Source organism: Parasteatoda tepidariorum, chromosome 1 (assembly GCF_043381705.1).
Source record: "Parasteatoda tepidariorum isolate YZ-2023 chromosome 1, CAS_Ptep_4.0, whole genome shotgun sequence".
In the NCBI taxonomy this organism is placed as follows: Eukaryota; Metazoa; Arthropoda; class Arachnida; order Araneae; family Theridiidae; genus Parasteatoda; species Parasteatoda tepidariorum.
In genome coordinates, this window is record NC_092204.1 from 22,487,583 (window position 1) to 22,511,492 (window position 23,910).

Consider the following 23,910-nt stretch of genomic DNA (forward strand, 5'->3'; position numbering starts at 1 on the left):
GTTCGCTTGAAAAATTACAAAGTAATTTGTCTTGCGGAAATTGGAAAAAAAATAATTTGTTTTTATTTAAATTTCATTTTTACTGTTATTTATGTAATTAAAACGTTTCAATAAGTTTTTTATACATTTAATTGAAAATCCTCCTGTCTGAAAAAGCGTGTAGTTAAAAATATTTAAGAGCTAAAATATATTTAATATTATTTCATTTTAATGCCTCCATATAATTTAATTTTGAAAGGAGTTAGATTAATTATAAACTAATGTTACTTACTTAAAATATTTCCTACTAAGCGAATAATGTAATTGATGCAAGCAAATTCTAAACTTTGCATACATTTCGCAGTATAATTTATAATCAATATAAAACTGTTTAAAAAAGATATAACTTACTCTTATTTATTATTATTTCAAACAAGTTTTACAGAAGCTTGCATAAAAGTACTATCTAAGTTAGATTCTGTTGAGATTGTTGATAATGCATACTTTTAAAAACATCTAAAAGAATGATTTATGTGTGCGTGTGAGTGCCAAAACATACTTAACCAATTCTAACAAAGCAATGCTTTACTTAAATAAGAATTTTGTAATTCACAAAAAAGTTTTATTGAAGCAAAGTAAATAAAATTTTCTTCAAAATAATTCTTTATAGATAAGAAATGCACTAAAAATAATAGTTTGTGGCTACCATTTTTCATAAATAGCGTATAATAAGATGATTGTGAATACGATATGCTTTTACTCCAAAATAAATTGAATTGCTGACAAACTGAATTGTTGCGTGTCTGAAATTTTACAAAAAGTGTGAATACAGTTTTCAAACAAGAAAAATATGATTGATAATTTTATTGTGTCCTTTGAAATGAAACACAGACAATGAATTACGACCATGTATGACTGAAGATAAGAATTTAGTGAATCATATCACTTTTCCTTCACTCAAAAGCAATTCAATATGTTCTGCATTTATTGTGTAGTCAAAAAGAAGTAATGAATTAAAATGCATCAAAAGAAATAATGGTTTAAATAATTACTTCGTAACATCACTATAAACAGTTCAGTACGGACCTCCTATTGAAAATTAAAATAACATGGGGTTTATGGAATTAAAACAGGATTTCATTAATCGGTCATTATAATAGAAGTTTCGCTATTATGGGACATCTTACTAAATTAGATTGTAATTAATATGAGAATTCAATTTCGAGTTAAATAAAAGAAGTTTCATGTTTTAAAAGTACCCCACAATAAAGCACTTTTTTCTCTATTGACAACTGCTTGGGATGGGTAAATATTAATAAAAAAGTAAATAAGAATAAAAAAAATGCCGATATAACTTCAGTTATGTAAACTGTTTATGGGGAAAATAACCTTAGCATTAAGCTCACGATTTTAATTTTGTAATTTCGTACTCAGGATTTTAAAGCTTTGTTTAACCCGCACAGTCTGCAAAATCGAAAAATATGTTTGAACTTGATTTTGTTTTCTTTAACAGAACACTTATGCGTCTATATTTAAATTGAAAATGATGAAAGTACCCCACCACATACACTTTTTTCTATTTCCAACTGCTCGGCAAAGATAAAATATAAATGACTAAATAGAAATATCTTAAATACTGATTTCACTTCAAATATGTAAATATTTTATGAGAAAATCATCTTAAATCTATGCTTACGTTTTTAATTTTGTAATTTCATACACTAGATTTTAAAGCATTGCTTAGCTCGCAAAGTCTGCAGAATCGAGAAAAAATGTCAGAACTTGATGATGTTTCCTTTAACAGAACACTTATACCTCTATATTTAAATTGTAACACATAAAAGTACCCCAACACTTACACTTTTTTTTTCTTTTGAAAAATGCTCAGCAAGAATTAAATAATAAAGAATAAATAAATAAAATTAAAAAAAATGATTATTTCAATTCAGATATGTAAATATCTTATGAGAAAAAAATCTTAGCTTTGAGCTCACGTTTTTAATTTTGTAATTTCTTACTCAAGATTTTAAAACATTGTTTAACTCGTAGAGTCTGCAGAATTGAAGAATATGTCAAAGCTTGGTTTTGTTTCTTTAAAAAAATACTTATGCGCCTATAATTAAATTTTAACACATAAACTTAATTAATTAAAAGGTATCGGCAGCTAAAACTGTTCCATTTTTTCCATACTATTATTTAAATATTGACCTTATATTTACGAACTAATTCTTTTGATTTAGCATAAAAAATTTTTGAATATTCGTGTTCAATTTTGAAATTAAATATCGAAATTAAATACCGAACTAAACAAGTATAGGAAGAATACCACTTGACTGTAGCTTAGCTACCATACGAAAAAAACTTTAGTTGAATAATATTTAACTTTACTAAGAAATATCATATTTTATCGCACATGTCTGATACATTAGTTTTTTTTTCTAGAAAATATATATATCCTGATTTTTATAAAAAAATATTTCATCTTCATCATCAATGGCTCGACTGCCCAGGATGGGCCTGGCCTTCTCAAGAAGTTTTTTCCAATTTTTTGTTTTTAAGACCAAAAGGTCTTTCTATGGGCCATCCATCCATCTCAAATTCGGCCTGCCTCTTTTTCGTGTGCCAACTGGTCTGGCATTGAAAACTCTTTTCGTGGTACGGTCTTCATCCATTCTGATAACGGGGCCTGCCCATTTTATCTTTTGTCGTTTAATAAAGTTAATAAAAAATATGTACTATACCAATACTTAAAAGATGATTCTTCAGTATGATTGATTTATTTGCATTCAAAATTGTTTAAAAGTTTTTAAATACTTTTTTCTAGCCTCCCCAATATTTCTATCTAGAAAAACGATGCAATTACATATGAATTAATTATTAGCTCTCTGAATAGAAAGTATGAACAAGAATTTAACATTGAAAAATGAAAATATCTTCTCATAAAGTAATTTTTTTCTTACTGTAAGCTTTCATGGTATGCGAAATGAATTAGTATAATTTGATTTCAATAGGATGTATTTTTTTCCTTTCTATTTTATAAATATTTTCGTGAAGAAATTATTATAAATACTTCAGTTATGACTAAAGATATACACCAAAGAGCCATTACATTATGACCACCCTTCTAATAATATGTAGGACCACCTTTAGCCCTCAAAACTGCTAGCACACGCCATGGCATTAATTCCACAAGGTGCTGATAGGTGGTCTGAGGTATCTGGTACCAAGCGCTCACCAACTGGTCCTGCAATTCCCTCATATTGCGAGGGGGTAGCGTGGCAGCAGAATTTGGTTTTCCAACTAAGACCACAAATGCTCTATTGGATAAAAGTCAGGTAAATTTGTGGGCCAAGACATGACTTGAAAGTTACTGGAATGTTCCTCGAATCAATCCATGACGATTCGATCCTTATGACATGGGGCATTATCCTGTTGGTAAACCCCATCCCCCGCAGGAAAAACTGTTGCCATGAATGGGTGAACCTGGTCTGCAACTATGTTCAAGTAGCTTACAGACGTCAGGGATTGTTCTATGAGGATTATGGGTNTAGAAGTTTCGCTGTTATGAGACATCTTACTAAATTAGATTGTAAGTAATATGAGAATTTAATTTCGAGTGAAATAAAAGAAGTTTCATGTTTTAAAAGTTCCCCACCGCAAAACACTTTTTTTTCTATTGACAACTGCTTGGGAAGGGTTAAATATTAATAAATAAATATGAATAAAAAAATGCCGATAAAACTTCAGATATGTAAATTGTTTATGGGGAAAATAATCTTAGCTTTAAGCTCACGTTTTTCATTTTGTAATTTCATACTCAGGATCTTTGACATTGTTTAACTCGCACAGTCTGCAGAATCGAAGAAAATGTCAAAGCTAGATTTTGTTTCTTTTAAAAGAATAATTATGCTCCGATAATTAAATGTTAACACATAAACTTAATAAATTAAAAGGTATCGTCAGTTTAAACTGTTACATTTTCTCATCTTATTATTTAAATAATGAACTTATGTTTACAAACTAGTTCTTTTGATTTAGCATTAAAATTTGCTGAATATTCAAGTTCAATTTTGAATTCAAATATTGAATTTAAATTCCTAACTTTACAAGCATAAGAATAATTCACTTGACTGTAGCTTAGCTACCATGCTAACAAAAAAAAACTTTAGTTGAATATTATTTAACTTTACTAAAAATTATCATATTTGATATCGAACATGTCTGATACATTAGATTTTTTTTCTAGAAAATATATATATCCTGATTTTTTTAAAAAAATATATACTATACCAATATTCAAAAGATGATTCTTCGGTATGATTGTTTTATTTACATTCAAAATTGTTTAAAAATTTTTAAATATTTTTTTCTAGCCTTCTTAATATTTCTATTCAGAAAAAAGATGAAATTGCATATGAATTATTTATTACCTCTCTGAATAGAAAATATGAACAAGAATTCAACATTGACTACTGAAACTGAAACTAAACAGTTATAATTTAGAGTTAGCCTCACGAAAAAAGATATGATGTGAAGAAAAAAAATCATTGTAACTGCCTTGAAATAATTTTCTTCTAGAAATCATGTTATTTTGTATTATAGTTCAGAACAATTAAAAATATTAAATCATGATTGCAACTCCAATTATCTTTCAAGTGTTTCTGAAATGGTTCCACTACAATTTCTGGTCATTGCTTCTTGGATCATCCGGTATCTCTCCAAAACCCGTTCTACGAGCCGTCAACATTTGTAGATAAGAAATGAAACTGGACACTTTTTTGTTCCACAGGTGGTAATTTCAAGTATTTCTTGTAACTATTCAAACCCCTAGAATCAGGAAGGGAAAATTATTTAAAGTAGTATGAATCTAATCAATATAATTGTAGTCAGCCCATTTGAGAGAGTCTTCTATCATTGTCAAATAACACTGAGTCATACCCCCTGAAAGTCTTATCAGTACAAGAATCTTCTTACATGAATAAAATTCTAAAGGAAAAGCATGGCCATTGCACCTGTCCAAATCCCTCATCTATCAGTTTCCAACAAAGTTAAGTTATTTTTTGATTATCATAGTGAAAAGAAGAAAGCATTCTTTTTATCTCCCCCCCCTCCCCTAATTCTGGTTCACAATCATTATTTTGTTTAAATATGTGTTAGAATGAGAGGCTCATGACAAGGGAAGAAAAGGTCATAACAATGCGTTTTATGAACTTTAAACACGCCTTGATCGATTATTCAGATCAACTACGTTTCAACTAAGATTGCATCGATTAAAATCTTAAAAAGAAATATATATTTTTATGATAACTAGAAGGTTAGATTAATTATCTACTGATAGCCATAAAAATTTCAAAGGAATGGTCTATAAGTTCTACCTGCTTTCGGTCTAAAACTCTCGCGTTCATTTATGCAAATATCATATAATAAATTCATCGAGCCTCAGTAATGAACTCAAAACAAGACAACTAAAGTATAAGTCTTAGGCATTCAAAGTTTTAGCGCCTTATCAGGTGTCAATAGTTGGATACGTCATCATGAATACCCTCTAATACAAATGAAATTCGAAGTCATTTTAAGTGTTGCAAGCTATTAGTCATAATCAATATTCCCATTCAAATTAGCATTTTAAAACTCTATCGTTTCGCTCGGAATGTAAGAAATCTTTAAGTAATTATAATTGAAAATTTTATCGATAAGTTGAGATTAGAATGAAATAAGATATTTAGAATTTAAATGAAACTTTACTGTAAAGTTTAATAAGATTTATTAATTTATTCTAAATTTTGAAATTCAATGAAGGGAAATCGTTCAGAAATAATATTCCTTATGAGAATTAAATTCAAATGCTCATATTATCTATACGTAGCATATATAAAATACGCTTGTAAATAAATAGATTAACCAACGATTCAATTCACGATAAATGTATTATTTAAATAATATATGTATTAGTTAAATAATATCTATAGATTTATTTTTCTTATGAGCACTAAAATCGAGGGTATTTCTCCATCTAAAGTGGCAACATTTTAGTCATCTATAATTATTTAATAATAATTTAAAACGTGCTCAGTAATTAACTATAAGCTAGGAATTTAATTGGAATCATTTTGAAAGGTAATAGCTTGAACAGTGTTTGATAGGTTGTTCTACGCTAAGTATTTACCTAAAATAATTTTGTATTTTGCCCTAGTGTAGAATCGGAGATTCTGGGAAAAAAAGGTACCGGAGAAAAAGGCACCTGGAAAAAAAGGTCCCGGAAAAAAAGGTCCCCGGAAAAAAAGGTTCCCGGGAAAAAAGGTTCCTGTGTTGGGAAAATTCTGTAGGGGAAAATATTTGAAATGAGAAGATTAGATTGAAGCGCTTTTTGCTGTTCCGTGCATGTTTTTTTTGGGTGTGTGTGCGTGTGTGTGTTGCGCGTTTTTAAAGTCAATAAACATCCAACACATAAATCCTCCCAACATTCCCGATTGGCTACTTTAAGTCTCACATTAGCAACTTCTTCACAAAATATAATTTAAAATTGAAAATAACACATTTTTCACTTAAAAAAATTACAAAAAAAAAAGTAAAACATTATTGAAAAATTTAAATAGTATCTTTCCGCTTTAAAAAATAATCAAAGAAAAATAAGTAAATGAAATAAAATTTTTAAAAAAAAGCGTAATACAACCAGCCTATAAGTCCCCCCCCCTACCCTTTTCCTTACCTCAATGATCTAATCTGAATTATAACAAATAAAAAGAATATTCATTGAAACAGCGATAAGCATTCATGCTGCCTAGAAAGCAAGAGGGGAAATATTCCTACAGATTTTTCCTATAGAGGTACCTTTTTTTCCGGGACCTTTTTTTCCAGGGACCCTTTTTTCCGTACCTTTTTTTCCAGGGACCTTTTTTATCGGGACGTTTTCTTCCGTCTACCGAATCGGGATCCCTTTGATTTGGTGATAACTCTCTTTCAGTTTTACAGAAATCTCATTTCTGATAAACTTTATGGTCTTTGTTTTCAATGACGTCACCATCGGGTAACCGCAACTTTTGTTTACATTTATGTGATTAGTCCTTGCTTTATTTATGTATATATTCGTTTATTTTCAAATCACCAAAAATGAAGGAGGAGATTGCTTGTTAACCGTTACCTTTTATTTTTATAGAAATAAAAACTTAGTTACTGGAATCTATAAAAGTTGCTAAATTCTACTGTGGAACTATGAGTTAGTAGTGGTTAGTAATTTTGCTTAGTAAACTACTGGTTAGTAATTTTTTACCAAGCAAGATATTAGCAAGATTTTTATGATAATTAACAAAACTCAAAAGCAAACTTGATTATTCTGAGTTGAGAAGTTTTTTCTGAATTTATCAAAACCATTATTTTGTCATAGCCAGTTATACATTGGACTTTCTAAAGAGAGTCGGTGATTATTGTGTCTCCAACTTCAGAATTATAACAAAATGGACACACGAAGAGATATTAAATCTGTAGAACATATAGGAAATGTATTGAGTAATGCTGATCTTTCATATATTTTTCGTTCTCATGTAAATATTTTAACCCTCCTATTTCATTACCCAATTGAAGTTTAAATTTTATCTTTATAATTAACACACATAATTTTGATTCTCATCTCTTAATATTTAAACATATTTTTGCTGTGCATTAAGCTTGGTTGTAATTAAAATTTATAATGTTGTTCAAGATAATTGTAGAAGTTTCCCAAGCTGGTTAGATACGGCTAGATATTTATTATCATCATTGTATTATGTATTTGAAAAACAACCGAATTTTTAAATACAAGATAGGTAGGGTATATTATATTTTAAAAAAAAGGGGGAAAATAAAAACATAATCAAAAGCTGGACGAATAAGTATCAAAGTCTATCTCAGAAACACCAAGAGAAATTTATAACGTTGTTTCGATGTACATGAAACTAAAGTGAACGGTGCCATTTTAAGTTCGATAATGAAGGTAGATTGTGGAATATAATATGAGTTTTAGTTAGTGTCTAACGAGAAACATTTGGCATATGAAAATAGTTTCAAATTATAACATTTTCAGCAACTCTTTTTAATACTCTTAAAATTATACCAGTACATGTAGTGTAAATTGTAGAACTCTGATAAAATGGAAGAAATAAATTACCATAATTCTAAGTTTGAGAAAAAAATTCTAGAACATGAAAAATATTTGTACTACTTCCATTCAAACTTAAAAAGCCATAAGCCTGCCAAGCTTTTCATACGTTGTAATAACGATTGAAGGGACAGGATTTTTACGATTAATAAGCGTTATGAAGGTGCGCTTTATTCCCACATCCACATATCTGATGTGTCAAACATAAAATGAAGAAAAAAATATTAAAATATCTCTAATTAGATTTTATCTAATTAGACACCTTCTTTGATACATTGCTTATGTGTAGATAGTTGTCAACCATTAAGTTTTGTATTAAGAAATGTATTTAGAGGATGATATTAATTTTACTATTTTATTAATCACAAAATTTAACGTTTTTGATGGTTTGCACACAGTTTAACAAATTAATTTCATTATTATCACTTTCAGGCAAATTATATCTTAAATTATTCTTACATATCAGAAGCACTGATTTCAATTAAACAAACTTCAAGTAGTGTTACGATGTAAAATTTTTGTTTATTATTTAGTGTTTTCCTTCATTGAAAAATTGTTAAATTTGCTTTCAGGAATCATATGATTTAAATCTTTTAAATGACTAAGGCATGTAGAAAAATTTACAGGGAATGCGATGGAATTAAAATTATATATTTAATAACAGAACTTAGCTGCTAACCTTGTAGAAAGAAGTACTGTACGGGCCCTCTGCTGGAATGATACTACAGAGTTGGAATTTCAAAGTCTATAAAAAAAATTTTTATTTATGATCTTAACTCAATTTTTTTTAATTTTAATTTGGTTGAAAATCATAGTTTAAGAGAAAAAAAAGTAAGAAAAAGAAAGAATAGATGTTGCCAGTTATAAATCTCAACTATTAAATAAAATTTTTAAAAATATAAGGTAATCAAAAGAGATTAAAAATCGCTTTCAATAAGATTTGTTTTATAATATAAGCACGTAAGAGGTAACCACGGGAAAGGTGAGCATAGTGAGCAGTTGGCAAAATCTCTCAGCAGTTTAAAAAACATAACAACGTAAAATTTTTAAATATAATATTTAATCCAACATAGAATAATAATTTTCACATTTTTATTTCAATAAATTTTTTTATTATTGCATTTACTTATTTTTCTTCCATAGTGTAATTCGCAGAAATTAAGTAGTTTTGAAGTTGAAATTGATTTTGTAGTTTTACTTCCGTAAGAGAGAGAGATTGAGAGAGAGCGTTGTTCGCTAAGTCCTGACATTCATTTCTTTTATCTGATATTAAAAGAAAAATATCGGGTTTTATCAAAAATTATAACAATCCTATCATGAAATTTTTAAATGATAAATTAAAGGATCATCATCCTAACTGCTTATGTATAAAACTGTTAGGTTGCATATTAACTTCGATTTCATTTTCAAATTATTACAACCCATTTGCAACATTTTTGGATTAAAAAACTCGATTACAAATAGTATTTAGATATCAGTATGAGGAAACACTAATTAATCTGTACTAGTTATTTTTTAATTACAACAGTGATTTTAAATTTTTTCTATATTGATTTCAAGCTATTATGAAATGTTCATTGCTCCTTAAACAAAATTATACTTGGAACATAACTTTCAGTTCTTGACAAATAATTGTGACAAAAATAGTGTCTTTTTTATTTTTTGCTATAAAATTTGTTTTTATTATAATAAAGTAGATCAAATCATACACTTTTTCTCGAGTTAACGTTTGACCTTTGTAAATATAGTGTTAAGTATGAACAGTGTTCCAAAATATGTCCTAATATTTTCTTTGGCCCACTTCGAGGTCTGATAGTGTCTAATTGAAATAAAAATAATTATTCTCTAAGAAGAACAGAAAACTGTGTGAACTCTCTCTCACTCCAAAAATAAATTGATTTACAATAATTAACTGTACAAAATTTTAAAAGAAGTAAATAAAAAAACAAAAATTATGAGGAAATATATTGTATTTTTAAAAAGAAAAAATTAAAAGGAATACCCACTAACAATGAAGAAAATTTTCATTTAAAAAAATTGCTGTTCTATTTGGTTTGCAATAAACATTATAGGCATATAAGTTCATCAAATTCTAAGGTAATTTAAGATCGAATTTATACTTTAACTAAGGATTTAAAAATTATAAAACCTAATTAATAATTAATCGAAAATGAAGTATAAGTCGGAAAATAAATATTTGTGAACACAATTTATTTATTTATGTTTTTCAATTTGTGTTAAAGAATTTGCTTTTGCCTGGATATTATTTAAAAGCAAAATGCTGTATTTATAAACAGTAACAGCTTATAAAATTATAGATCAAGGGTGACCAGGCTCATTTATAGTCGAGTCATTTTCCAAAATTTGAAGTTTTTGCAATTAAATACGTATTTAAAAGGTTGACAAAAAAGGTATTGAAATTTTTTTTACAGAAATTATATTTATTGAAAACAGATAAATAAAAGTACAAAATATGTGCATTGAATTTAAATTTTAAAAATTAAACACATTAATTTTACTTCTCTTGATAATTCTTCAAAATTTTTGTGAATAATTGGTGACAGCATTTCTCAGTAAATCTTTGAGATGCTGGTGACTTACTACTGGTCGATGTTTGGATTTCACGAATTTTGAAGTGTAATAAAATAATTACGGACGATTACGCCACTGTTTATGTTCGTTCGCGCAGTTTTCGATGACTCATATCATTCTTAACTTGAGTGGAAAAAAATTTGTTGAAACGTTGAACACTTAGTCTTTCAAATTTGTTGTCAGTAATTTAAAACACATTTTGAATCACATAAAGAACGATAATAATTTTTTTAAATGTAATAGCAGAAAAATGAAAAGGGTACTCTGGTACACTGATCGTAAGCCAGAAATAATCCATCAAAGAAGCGCATGTAGCTCGCGAGCAGCAGGTTGCCCCCGTCCCCTGTTATATGTATAAACAAACGGAGAGACAAAAGAGAACAGAGAGGTAAATAAACGCTATGATTTGCGAATATTTCATTATGAAGTTAAATTCACGTTTAATTTTTATATTAACGATAATTTTGAGCACGGTCGATAATTGATCATAATTGAACTGTATTAAGAAAGTTATAAGCTGTCATTATGTGTTATTCAATGGAATAAAAGATATTGAGATTATTAATTGGTGTTTCAAATTAAAAATTAAACTAAGAACTTTTAATATGAACAGTTATTCTGAATAGCTTTCTTCGGACCCATTTTTTTTTCTCTTCCTTCTGCGCATGCTTAGACGCAATATATTTTAAAAACTATAAATCTTCAAAGGAGATTATTGTAAGTAACATTCTTATGAAGGAGGTCATCATTATTTTAAGAGAAAAAAAGGGGACATTTTCTACGAATTGTTACTCCATCTATATGTGGCTCCACTTCGCTAGTTTTGTTCAACATAGGAAATTATTTTACAGCAGTTTATGTTGAATGGAAAAAAGTGCACTGTCGAATCTAGGTTTGTGCCGAACGGGTACGAGTTAAACGGGTGTATCCGAAATAGGTAGGTGGTTCTAATAACAGCAATCATTCTAATTACAAAAGCTAAATAAACTGGATTAGATAATTATAATTTTGTTAATAATAATTATACTTTTCATTGTTTAGAATGGGATCGATGACATTTTTTGATCAGACCTCTCATAAATATAAGTTTGTCATCCTTATAAAAATAAATAATTATTTCATAATAATAATCCCGAAATATTTATTTCATTTCGGAAATTTTTCAAAAAATATTAATTAAAGGTCGTGGCTATAGAGCACTGAATTTTTTTTTCTGTATGGAACAATAATAACTCAATTTTAAAACGTGTAAAAAACTCTTTAAAGAAACTTTTTTTTTATATCAAAAACTTCTTGGAAGATAAATAAATTTAGACGTCATCAAATATTGTATCCAATCCAAGGAGTGTAGAGTAATAAATTGATTCGATGCAAAAGACTTAAATAATCTTCATAGAATATTAATTTTTAACATCTACCGAGAAAAGTCAAGCCCCGAAAAACTATTGTGAAAGAAAACACCTTTTATCTTGTGTTAACAACGAAGCCCCTATAATCCAGTTTCTCCTCTAGACCAGGACAACTTATCTCAGTTTTTTATTACTTTAGTCAATGATGGAGCAAAAAGAAACAGAAAAAATTGCAACTTGAAGTCTATTTATAGANTATACACACACTAATGAAAAACTTACTGAAAGTGAAATATTTTATTTGCCTCTTCTGAATAGTCATATTGTATAGTTTGCTTGGATAGTTATATTTTGAAGAACAATTTCGAGTTAAAATACTTATTTTGAGTATTTAGAGTAGGCTGCTTTTGCCCACAAATTACACACGGAATGACGAAATCTTGTACTTTGCGAAATGTGGAGCTGTCATATACAGGAACGCTTGAATAACAAGTTTCGAAATCCTAACAAGTTCTTACAAGAAAAAAAAAATGAAAATGTGCAATACCTTTTGCTGTCATAGATAACAGTAAATGTTGATTTTAATGGTAAGTTGACGAGAAGAGAAATAAGGGGACATAACAGATGTGTAGTCAACATAAGGATTATTATTTCGCATTGCCTGGCATGAATTCTGGAAAAAGTAGAGAAACTTTTCCTTTGTTAAGGTGAAGTTAACTTAGCGGGAGTTCACCACATACTGCTTTTTAAAAATAAATGGTTAAAATTGTGAGAAGGAAGCGATGATCTTTTTTCGCTTTTTGGTGTAGATGCCAGAAATGAATTAAAATGTCTCCTATTTAAAGATTTTTTCGTATACTATTACACAGTTTATCAGCAGAAAAATGCATTCTCCCAAAGAAGAGCGAATGGTAAATAACTTTTACGCTTTATAAACATACAATCACTAAATAGAATGCCGACCGGCCTGTATAGGGGGTAGGAAACTGTACTTGCATCAGAAAGTTCCTGGGTTCGAATCCCGGACAAGGCATGGATGTTTCTTTCTCTCTCTCTGTGTTCTATGTCCTTTCTCCTTCGTGTGTGAATGTGACCAGCTCTATAAACGAGTTGCGGTTGTGTGAATGTCGTGGCAGAAGTCGAATTCCTGGCCATAGACGTCCCCAGGACAGCACCAGGAANAAAAAAAAAAAGAATAGAACAACAAGAAGACGCTAGTACACCAGCCTTCATGCGAAATATTGGCTGCAGAAAAGCGAAAAAGAATGAAAAACAAAAAACGATTTAGCATTTTAAACATACTAAAATTTTACATTACTAAAAGTATTATTTTTTGCAGCTATTTGTAGAATTATTCTTTTGTTTTCCTTTTCACTAAGTCACGTTTTCATAATTCTGCATCTACCTTAGCGAAAACATTTTATTAAATGAAAAATATTGTTTTTCATAAAAGCTACTTAGAATGCTCTTGAAAAAAATCTCCTAAAATATTCAAGGCACCATTATAAAAAACTATATAAATCTAAAGAAAAGAATACTGTCACAAGTATATCCTTATATTGCCCTCACAATTTTCAATTTATCCGTGTACTGTATTTTCCATATAAATGTAAATAGATATTTCAAACAAACTAAAAGCAAAAGAAGCAATCAAGAATAAACAATCAAATTGAAATAAACAAACAAAAAATAAGTGCACACAGATTACATCGTTTATTGACATGCCGAAGAAATATAAACAGTGAAGCTTGCAACATTGAAAATAATATCGTAAAGAAGTTCATAGGAGACATTAATATTTCGAAATCATAATCAAAATAATCAAGTCTTTCTTTCATGAAATACTTTGAAAAAAAATGATTCCTTGATTCATTCTATCTTGTAAAAATCTCTCAAAAGTAAATACTTCTGGACATGTTTGGGAATGCCTAGTTCCTCCACTCCTTCGGGCAACTTAAAGTTGACTCTTAATCGGTTTCTGATGAAGCATCTTGAAAGGTGCTTAAGAGATCTTGGACGCCTTACAGAAGTTCCTTCATAATTCACTAGATTGCAGTACCATTGCCATATGTTGTTCACCTTCTGATAACGTATAAGATCGATCTCTTCAAAAAGCCTAAAAACATCGGTCGACGTCAAAAGTGGATCTGGGATGGAGCTCCAGAGCACTCGCACGGCCATTTCGAGCTCTGCTGATTTATAGGGGATGCAATTGAACCTCATATATACATTCAGAAGCTGAAGTGCACGGAAGTTGAGAGGATCTCTAGAAATAACATTCCAATTTCTCATCCACGTAGCGTAGTCTTCATAATTTAAAAACCTTAAAAAGTAAAAAGAAAGAAAATTTTAATTAAAAAGAGTCCAATTCAATTTTTTAAACGCGTGAAAGAAACGTTACTCTGATTCAATACAGTTTAAAATTGATCGTCAACACGAAATTACAGTTGGTTCTGTTTCAAGGAGATCTGAATTCATAACCGAAGTAAGAATAGTCAAAATGGAAAGGAAACGCTAAGCTATTTGTTTCGGTAATAGAGCCTCCAATTCGCCTAGCATTTCTAGAGATAGAAAATAATGCATTTTGAATATACCCGTGATTTAAATCATTTGATTTTTTTTAAATTAATTACAAGTTTAAATCAGCTGAGACGTAAAAAACAAAAATTAACCAAACGTAATTTTTGTAACATATAATACTAATATATGTACTTACAAAGAAAGATTAATTTAGTTTCAAAATATTTTTGTACAATATAATTAATAAATACATTCTCAAAAATGTGATTTTTCAAAAATGTGATTTTTCATTGATAATGAATGTTTTTTATGGAAGCTATTGTTTTATTACGAAATAATAAAAGGCATATGCATTGAAATTACCAGATTAACTTTCTCATTATTTCTATAAAATGTGTATTGATTTAAATCAAATGTGAATTTTTCAAATCAAATAAATCAATAATTTAAGAAAATTTTAAAAAAATATATAATGATTGAAAAAAATGTATTTTAAACACAAAGCATTTTTCTTTAATAAAATTAATAAATACATTCTTCAGGGGGCAATTTCTTTAAATCTGATATTATTGATAATAAGGATATTTTATTTGGAAATATCGTAGGGGATATGCATGTTATTTATTATGTTTTAAAATAGAGTAAATGTGAATAAGAGTGATATGAGACTTTTAAATTGTAATTCTCCTTTAATACATTTAAAATACTTGATTTTCTGGCTAAAAACATACATCAATTATGCCCATATAGTTTTTTGCTAATTAAAATTCAGTGCTTTTATATCTTATGAAATATGAAGGTAATGAGTATCAAGACTTGCTCAATTCAGAGTGACTTAATTTTTTTTCAGTTATGTTTTCGTATCTAAACTAGTTTTTTCTTCATTATTTATGTGATTGACAAATTGTTTGGCAATTCTTAACAATCATCAGCAAGTTGAACTTAAAAAATATAACTATGATTTTACTTAACCCAGTGATTAGTAAACAATAATATTACAATTATTTTATCCATTATAATAATAACTATTTTAATTAAATTTCTTTTAAACACTATTAAGTCTTATTAAAATCTTTAATCAGATGCTGTAAATGATGAAAGTAAAAAAAAAATTTAAAAAATCGGATTTAAATAAGAAAAATCTAATTTAAACCAAATAGATACGATTTTGTGATTAAAAAAAAAGAAATCATGTATTTTGCCAACAGCTGCTTCTGGGCAGAGCTGTAGTAATAAACATCTTCAAGAGCTGTAGTAATAAACATCTCATCAAGAATCTCCTAATAGAACTGGCAAAAAGGAATAAAATCATTCTTATTTGGGTACCAGGGCATATGGGAATTGATGGTAATGAAAGAGCTGATGAACTCGCAAAACAGGGATCCTCTTTCAATCCAATAGGAACGGAACCCTTCTGTGGAATCAATATGAAGACTACAAAGAAGGCTGTCCTAAAATGGGAAAAACAGGAGATGAACAAAGTTTGGCGCAATTCTCCTGGACAAAAACATGCTAAAAGCATGATCAGCAGCCCTTCTGCAAAAATTGCTTCTGAAATTCTTAGGCTCCCAAGATTGAAGATTCAAACAATTGTAGGCTTCATCACTGGGCATTATCATTTCAGGAAACATCTACATAGATTGGGACTTTTCGAACAAGAACCAATATGTCGGAAATGCCGTGAAGAGGTAGAATCAGCACATCACATCCTATACGAATGTGATGCCCTCGCCCTTACGCGCCTCACTACCTTAGGCAATCCATATCCTAAAGAGCTTCACCTTAATTCCATTAAGGGACTGTCAGACTATATTAATAAAGTAGGCGACCCGAGACAATGGAACTAGGAAAAATTGGGCTTGGAGTATGGTACAAAATGCAACATGTGCAGAGGTGCCACATATCTGACAAGCTCAAGCAAGAAGAAGAAGAAGAAGAAGAATAAACATCTTAGTAGATGAAAGGTAAGAGTTCCAACATTTTCAATGCCCATTTTTTTAAAAAAAATAATGAGCAGAAGTGTGGTTAATACAGATTGGTTAATATTGGTTCAAAATTCTATAAAATGTAACCTCTTTAAAATAAGATTTTTGCAAATTAATTTAAATTTAATATTGCACCCAGAATTTTTATATATTTATTTACCAACTTAAGGCGACAAGAGGGCATCACATGTTCTTTTGTTTGTTTTTTAACTTTTTAACCAATACTCTCTACAAAATCGCAGTTCGGACCGATTTTCAAATTTTAAAATCCCGTTGTCACATTAAAATGAACAAAATAATTTGTTTCATTGCTTAAATATAATTTGAATTTTAAATAAATTACAAAGTAAAAAAAAATTTTAACACATGAGAAATTACTATTAAATGAAAATTGCATAATTAAGCAAAAAATGAAGGAGCATTAATTTGCACCCCCTCCACTGCATACTTGCGTTAGGCGAATATGATTAGCGAGTCCACGATTTTATAAGAAAATGTTTTACAGTTTGATTAAAGTAAAAGGAATGGACTTGAAGGTTGTTTGGAGCGATGTACAACAACTTCGCTTAAAATATTTAAAAGTAGCAATTTGCTTTCGTTATGTGGAATAAGAGTTTTTATTTTAGTTAAATTTTGAAACATCTTTCTAGTGTCAATCATGTGTGCGATATTTTCTGAGCCATAAAACACATTCTTTACACAATATTTTAAAAATCTTTGATATAAAATGTAAAATAAAACAGCTCCCTTTAAAAAAATATCAAATAAAGCTAAACTGTTTGTATATTCAGTGAAATAAAACTGAAGAACTGTTAAAAAAAACCTGTCTCTGGGGTGAATTTAAAAATTATTTACAAGAGCGCATTGTTTTGATACATAGTTTAAGAAAAGTATTATAGATAAGATAAAAATCTTTAATAACGTTAAAATATTTTGCAAGATCCATTAATTTATTTATGAAAATTATTTGCTGGATAAGCCCAAACTGGATAAGAAAACCTAAAACAGAACTTCTACAACAAATCTACGAAAAAATAAATAAATAAATAAATAACTAAGGAGTAGAAAAATAAAAAAAATATGATTTAGAAAATCAGAAAACTATCAATTTTTTTTAATAGAGATAAAAATTATTACTTTAAATTAAAAGAAATAGACAAAAGAAGCTTAAAAATGAATCTCGTGAAACCATGAAAAAGTGCTCTCTAATGCCAGAATGACGCCAAGCACTAAATGTGAAGCGCTTGATTTAGCTAAGGAAAATTACACAGCGATTGAGACTGCTAATAAAGGATATCAAAAAGAGAGTTGAAAATGAAAAATAAGCAAATAAAAACGATAAATTAATTAATTTTACATGTTCAAAATCAAAAATATTTTCTGAATTAAAAAAGATAGTTGAAGGAACTACAAAGGGTAAGAAAGAACAACTATGACGCATCTCTAGAGGTAATGCAAGATAGTGGGACGAAAAATAAAAAATAAAGATAAATAAAGACAAATATTGACAGAGAATTCAAATTTTTTTTTTTGACAAAATAATTTTATTCGATTTTGAATTGAATGAAGTTGGTAACGAAACGATAAAGAGGAATAAAAATATAAAATACATTTATACGAAATAGAAAACATGTAAATGTAAAAATATGTATAGAGAGATAGAAAGCACGCAATATGTAAACAGAAAATATGTAAAACTGAAACAGAAAGACGAGCGAAAATAAAAAACATGTTAATAAGAAAAGCTAAAGAAGGAATCTTCACACCACATCTACGAAGAAAAACATGTAAAAACAAAACAGAAAATTTAGCAACTAAAAAATAGTAATCAATGCAAAAAAAGGAAAAGTTGTAGTTGTTGTTAATTTACGTCGCACTAGAGCTGCACAATGGGCTATTGGCGACGGTCTGGGAAACATCCCGGGGAATGATCCGAAGACATGCCATCACAATTCTGATCCTCCGCGGAAGGTTCACACCCGCTTCGGTAGCCCGACGACCTGCGTGCGAAGTCGAGCACTTTACGGTAGCACAGTTTAACGAGGACCAATACCGCATACCCTCGGTCCCTACGCAGACTGATCCAAGTGGTCACCCACCCGCACACTGACCGCAGCCAGTGATGCTTGACTTCGGTGATCTGCTGGGAACCGTGTCTTAACGATCAGTCCACTGCAAGCAATCGGTAAAATTTAATGAATAAATTATATTATTTACAATTGTTGTTTTTAAATACACCAAAGAGGTAGAAGAAAAAAAAAAAGCATAAAAAAGAACCTTTGTAAAACATAAATGCAAAAAAAAAGAAAAAACTTGAATTTTTTTGATAAAATTATAACCTTGAATTAATACGAATGGGTAAAATAAAGAGAAGGAAAAAATAATCTTTATAATACGCCTATTAAGTAAAAACAAATATCGAATATAATGAATTTTGTATGATAAATATGTAAAATAAAATATGTAAAGAGAATATGTAAAAAAAAATGAATAAATGAAATTAAGGCAAGAAATAAAAAAACATCCGAAAATAAGGAACTTTGTCAAATAAAGTACATCATTTTGCTCAAATAGGAATGAGTGAAAAATTATAAAGAATTATGTGTCTGCAGTCAATTACAGCCTTGTTACAGAATATTAGAGATAGCAATGAATTAGAGATAGCAATGATAATGAACTAAGCTTCTAAGTTCAATGATAATGAACTAAGATTAATGAGAAGTTATAGCAATTAAAACAAAAACTTATAAAAATTATTATTAATTTCAGAGCAAAGCATGTATTTTTAAATGTAAGAATATTTGTCTCATTAGTTTGCTTGAAATGGAAGTAACTGCATATCCTATAAATTCCATGCATATCCTTAATCAAGGTCATAGGAATCAAGGTATTGTACCACTTATTTCATATGCTTCAGGATCTTGAGGAAACTCTTTGAGAAAGAAGATAAATATTAGAATCCTTAGAAGAACTCAAAGAAGATTGCTTCTACGTATTATTCGGGGATATAGAACTGTTAGTTATGATGCGGTCTTTGTTATCGCTGGTCTTCCGCCTATTGATTTAATTATCTTAAATAATCTTCAATTAAAGGAGAAGATAAAAGACAACGATTGTCTAACCCTGGACGGGAAGCTTCCTATTTCATGTTTGCCCCACCCAACATGCAGGAAACTTGTTATAATTATTCCTTATGTAAATAATGTTTTTCAGGAATATAAAACCATCTGCTTTACGGATGGTAGTAAGCTTGATGGAAGGGTTGTTCTTGCTTTTGTAATTTACGAAAATGGAACAGAGAAGGTTACTGCCAAGCACCGACTACATAATGAATGTACTGTTTTCCAGGCTGAACTTTTGTGTATAAACCTGGTTGTTAAGTGGATACAAAATTCTTTTAGTGAAAACCAAATTTTTAAATATCTCATTTGTACAGATTCTCTTTCTTCACTTTTTCTTTTGCGTGACACGACTACTACTGAGTAGCTTGTGGTGGAAATTCACTCGATTTTGAACGCTCTTGAAAACGTAACTATTCATTTTTCTTACGTTCGTGACCATAGCGGTATTTTGGGCAATGAAAGAGCAGACCAATTGGCTAGGGAAACTACATGTGGTGAAATAGTCTTAAGGGTGTCTGTTCCAGCTTCTCACTGGAAGCGCATCGCTAGCGATAAAATCATTGCGGACTGTAATGCTGAATTTCTTGCTTCACCTCGGTCGCTTTGGACGAAAAGGCTCTTTCCATCCATTTTTCACTGTTTGCAATGTAAATTCTTTGCAACTGATTTTAAATTTACTCAAATTTCAGCAAACCATGCAAATTTTAAGAGATATTTATTTCGTTTCCATCTGCAGACCAGTGGAATTTGTGCTTGCGGTGATGCTGATGAAGATGCTGAACATATTATTCTTCATTGTAGTCAGTATGNTTTAGTGAAAACCAAATTTTTAAATATCTCATTTGTACAGATTCTCTTTCTTCACTTTTTCTTTTGCGTGACACGACTTCTACTGAGAAGCTTGTGGTGGAAATTCACTCGATTTTGAACGCTCTTGAAAACGTAACTATTCATTTTTCTTACGTTCGTGGCCATAGCGGTATTTTGGGCAATGAAAGAGCAGACCAATTGGCTAGGGAAGCTACGTGTGGTGAAATAGACTTAAGGGTGTCTGTTCCAGCTTCTCACTGGAAGCGCATCGCTAGAGATAAAATCATTGCGGACTGGAATGCAGAATTTCTTGCTTCGCCTCGGTCGCTCTGGACGAAAAGGTTCTTTCCATCCATTTTTCACCGTTTGCAATGTAAATTCTTTGCAACTGATTTTAAATTGACCCAAATTTTAACAAACCATGGAAATTTTAAGAGATATTTATTTCGTTTCCATCTGCAGACCAGTGGAATTTGTGCTTGCGGTGATGCTGATGAAGATGCTGAACATATTCTTCTTCGTTGTAGTCAGTATGCGAGTGCCCGAATCAATTTAAAGACTGATTTGAGACGTCTTTCTATTTGTTGGCCACCTGTCTTTTCTGATAAGACAGGTGGCCAACAGTTGGTCAAAAGTATTGAAAGTCTTGCGGCCTTGCGGAATTTTGATTTTAATGTAAATTTTTCTTATTTTTGTTTTCTACTTACAGCTGTAATCCTCATGCTATACTTTGTGGTGCATGAGGAGTTTCAAGTCGATTAAATAAAAAAAAATAAAACAATCCTTAAAATTACTCATTTGCACCCTAATGTTATGGTGGGAGCGTTTTCTAGTTTAATTATAAGGAATTCAGGGCAATTAGACAGTTTTTGATGCTTAAAAAATCTTTACCTATATTCAAGGATATAACCTTTTATAGGAAACAAAACAGTCGTAACTTTTTATATTTACTTACATGAAATTTCTAAAATATCTTTTAAAATGTTTGCAGCTGTAAAAATGTTAAGTCATAGGATAACATTTCGATTACGATAGGTATAATTTTAAAAAAAGGGTAAAAGTCAAAACAGGTTAAAAAATTTAAACAGAAAAGTAACTGAAATAAAAACTTACTTTACAAGGAAGAGCCACAGATATACTGGGTGAATTGCTTTTGATGATCCGTTAGAGGCTCCTGCTTCTGTTATTCTGATGAATGCTTCGGGATTTCTTAAAAGACTACCGTGAGAAAAGCCTTTTTCTTCTGGAAGTTTTTCCTTGAACATAGACCAGAGATCCAATTTAAGTTCCTTGATCACTTTTAAGACAATATCAATAGTCCCGACTTTATTAAATATCACATTATAATAAATATGATCCAATATGCCATTAAATATAGTATCTGTAATGTTATTAGCTTTAGCACTATATGCAAGAAGAAAGCGTTTTTCGTCAACGTTAAAATATTCCGCCATTGCTCGAACTGTGATAGGTAATTTTACGACACAGTATAGCCTGGTAAAACTTCCAGTTAGTAATAGATTCAATATTATTAAACCAGCTGCACCCTTATGCCTGCTAGTACGCATTCGCATTGTACATTTTGAACAGGCCAATAGGATAGAACGTCATACGCACGTCATATGTTCACATGTCATATGTCCTATGAATGGTGTTACCTTTTCTAAAGATTAGGAGACTCCTCCCTCAGTCAGCTTGAATTACCACCAACGTGGTTTGTACTTTTTTTTCCCTAAATTTTCAAAAAAGGAATATGAATAAAAAACAAAAAATAAATAAGAAAAATAAAAAAGAAAAGAAAGAGACTGTTTATTTTCTTCCTAAAACACAAAACTCCAAGATTACTGTGATTATGATTAATCATAGCGAAACTGAAGGTTACATAGTTTTGTAAACTAATTAACCGCACTTGAAAAAAAATATTTAAGCCAAGAAATTCAAAATTTGTGACACAATAACCTAATGAGTCTTTGACATATATCGGTAAGTATTTTTCGTTTAAAAGCTAATTTTATAAAAAAAAAATTTTAACTTTAATGTTAGATTTAATTAGGCAATAATTTTTTAAAAAAAATTTTATTGGAATAATCGTATAACAATAAAAAGCTAATTTCTCAATAAAAATGATATGAATATGGGACAAAATTCAGTTAAATATACTGACCTTAAAAAACTAAATTGAAAAATATTTTGGGATTAAAAATACACTGAAGGTATATGTTATAACTTTGAAATACGGAATATGCTAAGGAACTCTCCTTTCACAAGAATATTTACATATCAAATTTATGGGTTCTGAAGGATTAACTTCTTTTAAAACAGATTTTGCACGTTTTAATAAAAATTCTGTTTTTCAGAGACTTTCTGCATTGGTGTGATTTTATATTTTATCAGAAAAAACAAAGTGAAAAATGACTGGTTGCATACTTAATAAGTCGCTACTATTTTTAATGAATAATTAAGTGGCGAGTGGTTAGTTTCAGACTAACATGCCACAACCACACATTCGCCATAACCACACATTTTGCCATAATTACGTGAAAATATATTAAATGTTTATTTAAAGATAAAACATACTTGACCAATTTTAATAAAGCAATGCTTTACTTTAATAAGAATTTGGTAACTCTCAAAAAAAATTTTATTGACACAACATTCCTTTCTTAATATTTCAATATTATATTATTCTATGTTTATATATTATAAAAAATTACTCTGTTATTTTTTTCTAACTTAAATCACTACATTTTAGTTGCTATAAATGGTTCAGCATAGACCCTCTGATGAAAATAAAAATAACATGTGGCTTATGGAATAAAAACATGTACATCTGTATTATACATCTGTCATTATTATAGGAGGTTCGCTGTTCCATAAGAGCGCACACTGCATCTCTTACTGAGAAATTAGATTGTAATTATTATATGAATTTTATTTTAAGTTAAGAAGAGAAGTTTTATTTTTTGAAAGCACCAAACCACATACACTTTACTTTTCTTATTGACAACTGCTCGGCAAGGATTAAATATTAATAAATAAGTAAATAATTGGATAAAAATCAAAGAAATTCTGATCTCACTTCAGATATGTAAATTGTTTATGTGAAAATAATCTTAGCTTTGAGCTTATGCTTTTAATTAATTAATTTCTTAAATCATATTTAAATTGCAATACATATACTTAATTGATTAAAAAGTAACGGTTGCTTAAACTGTTCAGTTTTTTCCTATTACCTATTACTAAAATAAAGAAATTATGTTAAAAAAAATAATTGTTTTGGTTTAGCATTAAAATTTGTTGAATATTCAAGTTCAATTTTGAATTATCAAATTTGAATTAATAACTTATCTGTGAATTTATTCATAGAAATCTCTGAATTTAATTATTGAATTTATTGCAATTTTTCTATAGCTTGATAG

General features: G+C 29.4%; 1 protein-coding gene across 1 annotated transcript; it reads right to left on the bottom strand.

Annotated features, from left to right (window-relative positions):
* Positions 1 to 13,744: 13,744 nt before the first annotated feature.
* Positions 13,745 to 22,090, bottom strand: LOC107441838 (uncharacterized). Its single transcript, XM_016055227.3, has 2 exons — positions 21,605 to 22,090; positions 13,745 to 14,377 (listed from the first exon to the last, which is right to left on the bottom strand). The coding sequence occupies exons 1-2, from the start codon at positions 22,063 to 22,065 to the stop codon at positions 13,924 to 13,926; spliced, it is 915 nt and encodes a 304-aa protein (XP_015910713.2). The 5' UTR covers positions 22,066 to 22,090; the 3' UTR covers positions 13,745 to 13,923.
* Between the last annotated feature and the right edge of the window lie 1,820 nt (positions 22,091 to 23,910).